At 41.2% G+C, this 6,582-nt stretch overlaps 1 protein-coding gene across 2 annotated transcripts in view; it reads left to right on the top strand.

Annotated features, from left to right (window-relative positions):
• The first annotated feature begins 676 nt into the window (after window positions 1–676).
• The window catches only part of LOC118387547 (G-protein-signaling modulator 1-like), a 40,339-nt gene continuing 34,433 nt past the window's right edge, over window positions 677–6,582 (top strand). The window contains exon 1 of one of the 2 annotated variants that reach the window (XM_052525666.1): window positions 677–860. In XM_052525666.1, the coding sequence (XP_052381626.1) occupies window positions 802–860 (59 nt within the window). In that variant the 5' untranslated portion in view covers window positions 677–801. Of the gene's footprint in view, window positions 861–933; window positions 1,298–6,582 lie in introns of those variants that run through there. The other variant, XM_052525667.1, reaches the window with a different exon arrangement.

The raw sequence follows: 6,582 nt of genomic DNA, 5'->3' as shown, positions 1-6,582 counted from the left end.
GGAATAATAATATTTAAGTATAAAATATGAGGATGAGCAGTGACAGATCGGCTAAGATGCAATAGATAGTGAATGATACAGTATACATTATATACTGTACATATGAGATGAGTAATGCGAGATATGTAAACATTCTTAAAGTGGCATTATTAAAGTGACTAGTGTTCCATTTGTTAAAGTGGCCAGTGATATCAATTCTGTAGGTAAGCAGCCGCCTCTCTGTGCTAGTGGTGGCTGTTTAACAATCTGATGGCCTTGAGATTGCTGTTTTTCAGTCTCTTGGTTCCAGCTTTGATGCATCTGTACTGACCTCGCCTTCTGGATGGGAGCAGGGTGACCAGGCAGTGGCTTGGGTGGTTATTGTCCTTGATCTTTTTTGCCTTCCTGTGTTGTAGGTGTCCTGGAGGGCAGGCACTTTGCCACTGGTGATGCGTTGTGCAGACCCCACCACTCTCTGGAGAGCCTTGCGATTGTGTGTGGTGCAGTTGCCGTAACAGGCGGTGATACAGCCCGGCTGAACACTGCAAGAGACAGTTGTAATTTACCCTTTAGTCAGCAGCCCTGTTTGTACGCACACACAACTCTGTGATATCAGCAGCGGAGGAGGGGCTTGCCTTATATGGCTTTATTTGCACAATACCTAACTTCCTCAGCATCTGCCATTGCTGTGCTGAGAGCGAGTGAGGGAGGGAGAGAGGCAGAGAGAGCTGCTAGGAAAGAGGTAGTAGCAGCACAGTGAAAGAGGTATTGAGCAGCTTGAATAAATATTTGTGAAGGGCTAGCTACTGGAGGACACTGCCCATGGCTCAGTCTGCTAACGGTGTGGACCAGGATCTGGCCAGCAAGAGGCTCCACACGAGGTAGGACCCGAGCTGCGGGGGGGGTTAGTGTGGTGTGGGACGCCTGGAAGGTTGACAGACCCTGTTAGTGGGGAGGAGGAGAGTGGAAAGACGGGGAGAGATGAGGGAGCAGCAGGGCTGAGAGACACAAGGGCTGCCGGCTCTCTGCCTGGCTGCCTGAGGAGGGCAAGACAGGGGAGCTAGCCTAGCCACAGCTCCCTGGAAGTAGGCTCCAGCCAAAGCCTCATTCCTGGCCTTGGTCCTGGATAGCTTAGCCTTTCCTCTCCCAGACTTTGATCTTGATGTTGCTCTGTGGGATCTTAAGTGAATGAGCAGACTGGAAGGGGCCATGAAGAACGTGGGATTCTGAGTGGAGTGTCTCAGCTGAGATTGGGCTCAATATTTGACACACACAAACAAGCAGAGCACACAGCTGCTCAGTTAAGTTGGTATCTGTGGTAGGTGGATTTGTATATGCAACAGTCTGTCTAGGGGTGTATGAATCTTCCCGTGTCTTTGCACAGCCATGCCTTTCTCTGTCTCCTCTGTCTGTTCCCTTCCTGTGCTCTACTACTGACTGCACTATATCAATTGGTTTCACACTTCTTTAAGGTTAAACATTATGGACAGTTTAAGTAGACTGTATAGAAAGTATGACAGTGAAAATAATGGTGTGTCAGTTTTATTCTAGATTTGAATGTCCTACACTAGTAAGAGATACACAAAGCGTGTGTGGATTGTCTGAATCAGCAGTAAGACCATGTTGGATTCATTAGCTTTAAAAAAAAATAAAAAAAATGTCTGCTGGCAATGTTAATGACTGTTGTGAATGAACATTCACAGGGCCTGCAAGGTCATCACGCTACCCTCAAACACACATACACAGGTTAACCCTGTGTTTTTCGGTCACTTTATTTGGATAATCCGTATTTTCCATCTGCAGATGGTCATGCAGTACTATCTGTTGATAAGCAACTGCTTACTAAGGTTAAGTTTGGAATAAGGGTTAGGGTTTAGATGAGGATTAGTAGATAGTTTGTATTGTGTCTACAGATGGACTATCCAAATATGTTACACACACACACACACACACCACCCATTTTTCTGTTGTATGTAAATATGCACAACGTGTGTTTAGGTTTGTTCCATTTGAATTCAGTTTTTAACTGCAACTCTTTTTGATTTGAACAAAACTTTCGACATATTTGCCCAACCTTTCAGGAGACAGAGGTGCTCAAAGTTCACCCATTTTGCATTCACCACCCTGCCATGAGACATCGGTCTTCATCACTGGAGAAAATAAACCATTGTTTGATATAATAATTTAAAAGCCATTGTATAATATCTTCAACAACAAAAAATGTGTCATCATTTTCACCTTTGCCGTAAATGATCTAAAGACATGTAAACTCAGTTTTTTTCATGTTTGCATATGTTGTGGTTCAGACCCTATTTTACATCATCTCAGCTCTTTGGGTTGTGCCCGTCCTTGGTTGAGACACAACATGCTCTTGAATACAGGGTGGGTGTCATGTTTTCGCTGATAAGTTTACTCAAATGGGAATAAAATCGAAATTTGAACTTAAATGGTAGCACAAAGATGGTCGGAGGTCCACACATCAGATAATACTGACTTGAAATAGAATATCAGTTGTTTTAAATTATACTGTCAATCTTCCATATGACTCCTATTGAAATATAGATACATGGGAATTTATATTCTAAGATGACATTTGAGGACATTAAAAGGTCAAAAAATGATTAATATTAAATAATCTGACTATCCTGTTTATAAACTTTCAAATGATAAAACTCAACCGTGTATCTTTTCCAGTGATGAAGACATGGATGTCTCATGTTAGCGTGTGCGAAATAAGCTTTGAGCACACCTACCGTATCTCCTAAACATTTTGGCATTCAAGTTCATAATGTATCTTGCTGACCACTTCTTCAATGGGCTAATACAGTATGTTTGGAAAGTTTGGTTCAAATCAAAAAGGGTTGTGGTCAAAAAAATGATTGAAATGAAATGGAACAACCCTATATGGTACTCCGTGTGTGTGTGTGCGTCCACGTGTGTGTTTCTGTCGTGAGTAAAGGGGAAAAAACACAGATTAGTCAACAGCAGGGCATTGTCTGGGGCATTTTTTTCATCACAAGCTAAATAAAGTCTCTTTCATCTGTCTGTGTTTGATACACAACAATCCATTCATGGCTTTGTGGGCAGTGCAGACAACAATGCTGGAGTATGGAGAGGTTCAGCTCTGAGGAGGTGCTTCAGACCCTCTCTGTTTCCTAACCCAGTAGATGACTATCCATTAGTCCCAGAGCTAATGTCGGTGTTCCTGTACAGAGCTGAAAGTGTCTGGCACTCCATCTGTCCGTGACCAATAGGTTTTCCTCTGTCAAAGTAGTCAATGACAAGTTATTCCATTATCTATTGCATTCAATTGATGTAGCTAGACTATACGAGCAATAAATAAAAGGATTCAGGAAAACTCTATGACATTGTAATATGAAGGCCTCATCATGACCTGAAGTTGCACACCCTGTTTGTGGTTGTGTGTTCATGCTTCTTGTAGAGGTGAACACAGCTACCTGTGTATCAAGAATAACCTGCTCACATGCATACTGAGATCTTTTGAGGTCCTTAAAATGGCATAAACCAAACCTTTCTCCTCAAGTAAAGTGGGCCATCGCTGTTAAATCAGTTTATTTTATGAGGCATTGAATGTGGTATTAATGTGATATTAATATACATTTTTTTGGTTACATTCCTTCAAACTTTCTCCCAATTTCACAGACAGTAAAATCTGTTGACACCATCTATTATAGTGTGAGTGTCTAGGAGAAAGAGAAAGATAGAGAAGGAAAAACAGAGAGGAGAGAAGGAGGGGAAGACAGGGATCAGCCAAAATTGAAAGGGACACTTACTGAGGAGAAAAAACATTCCTGGAGAGTTTCTTTGGTTTCCCCTGACAACCAGCCTTGCCTCGCTGTAATTATGGTCGGATTAGTACTCTGAGCACAGCGCTCCTGAGCCAAACAAGGACACAGCCAAGAGAACAGTATCATAGTACCCAGAATCATATACACATTCAGCCAGCATCACGACACATACTCTGGCCTTGCCAAATGTAACAGGACAGATCTGAACTGTGTCACCTTGACACTCATGCCCACACTCAGATTTGATTAACGTGGGTGGTTATAGAGCTATTTCAACTGAAACTGAAGGCAAAAAACTGTGTTCAGGTCTCAGACCGAGCCCCGATCAATATAGTAGTAACCTTTATCAGAACCAGAGGAAACTCACCATAGTCCAATAATTGCTGGCCTTGTCATTATGGTGGATGGGAGAAACTGGAAAATTGGAAAGCTTTGTCAGAAAGCCACAAGTCTGTGGTACAGATCTATATGTTTATCGAATAAAATGAGACGCATTACTATTACATTGACATTGATATCAGTTTGTGCCAAATATTAAGGCAGAGAATGTTAGTCTGATTTTATTAGTGGTGTATTTTCTGGTCTAAATTACATATTAGCTTTGAAATCAGAGATCTTGGTGGATGGGCATTCCACCACAAGTCATCAAATGTTTTACCATTTGGGACTGATCTCTCACTTTTTCACCCTAAACTGAGTACAGACTAATTTGCAGAGTTGGGGAGTAACAGATTACATAGTATATTGTAATCAGATTACAAATATTTTCGAAAAAGTAGATTATTATTTCTTGGATTACTTTTAAATTCAGAAAGGAAAATATTTACAAATGGTTGTTTTCTCAATAACATTCAATTCAGCATTGAAGTTAAGTTTGTTCCACCTGAGCGAGTCTGATCACAAGTCAGGGACCACTGATGACAAATTAAATAAATTTGATGGATCACTTGTCTTCTAATGCCTCTAAGGGGAAAGTAATCAAAGTAACTGAAAGTAAATCAGATTACTATAATGAATGTGTGTAATCCAAAAGTTATGTTACTGATTCAGGGCTGGCGTTATGGGCGGGCTTTAGGGGGCCTTGTCCACCCTACCATACCTCCTTACCTGTCCAAATAAAATATTATTTAATTATTTGACCGAGATGGCTCCGTGACAAAGACGCGTCAATCTCAGGTAAAGCTTCCGAGCGAGCAGAACAGCGCCCCTGTCTCAGTATGTGTAACCCATGTACAGTATCTGATGCTGTCTGAACAAAAACATTATGGCATGTCATACTCTTTTTGGCCAGACGGCATCAGATATATGGGCTATATATAGTAAGACAGAGGGGTACTGTTTCGCTTGAGTATAATTTAAATTGTTGGGACAAAAAGAAGTGGAGGGGTGTGTTGTGAAGAAATAGACCATCGCTCACCAGAATGCATGCGCTCAGCTCTCCTGTCTCTCGCCAGTTCTTGCGCATTCATCGTGTGAATTGTTTGCCCTTTAATTTTTTTGTTATGTTAGTAAATTCCCCATTTCATATGCAGACACGGCGCCAGGATTCTCTCTCTCGCGGGGCCAAGGGGGGCTTGACCAATACGTGGGGGTGCGAAGAAAATAGTCGATTTTCATGACTTCAGAGTTAAGTATTCATTTTTCAATAAAAGCAGATATGGCACACATCACATTCAAAATGAATGTAGTTTAATTGAATTTGGACAAAGAATATTCAACAAAATAGCTATAAGCCTAACACAAGTGACCACAAGGCAATGACAAAAAATGTCTTTCACGTGCAAAGGTCTTTCAGCAATGATTTTCTTACATTTTTCACCTTTATTTAACCAGGTAGGCCAGTTGAAAACAACTTCTGATTTACAACTGCGACATGGCCAAGATAAAGCAAAGCAGTGCGACAAACAGTTACACATGGAATAACCAAACAGAGTCAATAAAACAATAGAATAAGTCTTATATACAGTGTGCTAATGAGGTAGGATAAGGGAGGTAAAGGCAATAAATAGGCCATTGTGGCAAAAATAATTACAATTTCGCAATTAAAACACTGGAGTGATAGATGTGCAGAAGATGAATATGCAAGTAGAGATACTGGGGTGCAAAGTAGCAAAATAAATAAATAACAGTATGGAAATGAGGTAGTTGGATGGGCTATGTACAGGTACAGTGGTCTGTGAGCTGCTCTGACAGCTGATGCTTAAAGTTAGTGAGGGAGATTTTAGTCTCCAGCTTCAGTGATTTTTGCAATTCGTTCCAGTCATTGGCAGCAGAGAACTGGAAGGAAAGGTGGCCAAAGGAGGAATTGGCTTTGGGGGTGACCAGTGAAATATACCTGCTGGAGCGCGTGCTACGGGTTTGTGCATCATGACTGGTTGTGTTCATGCCACATTAAAAGGTAATACATTTTTACAGTTAAATTACATGTCTTCAATATAAAACCCATTTTAAAAAATGTGTGCAGGTGCACATGAAAAAAAAAGTGCCACCCTTTCAAAAATCAAATGCCCTTCAATCTGATTTGTTCTGGTGCCGGCCCTGTATTGATTACAATTTGACAGGTAGCTAGTAACTGTAATGGATTACATTTAGAAAGTAACCTACCCAACCATGCTAATGTCTCCACTCAGACAGTCAAATTCTACCAAAACCTTTTCTTCTCTCAGACAGATACATTTAAGTTCACCCATTCGTCTGATAAGTGTGACCGACCAATGACACAGCCACCTCTGATGAACTAACAAAACTCACTTCCTGTAAACTGACCAACGATGACGTGTAACCCGGGGGCTGC

This window comes from Oncorhynchus keta, chromosome 9 (genome assembly GCF_023373465.1).
Source record: "Oncorhynchus keta strain PuntledgeMale-10-30-2019 chromosome 9, Oket_V2, whole genome shotgun sequence".
NCBI lineage: Eukaryota > Metazoa > Chordata > Actinopteri > Salmoniformes > Salmonidae > Oncorhynchus > Oncorhynchus keta.
Note: the sequence above shows the minus strand (reverse complement) of the source record. Positions and strands in the feature narration are given on the sequence as shown.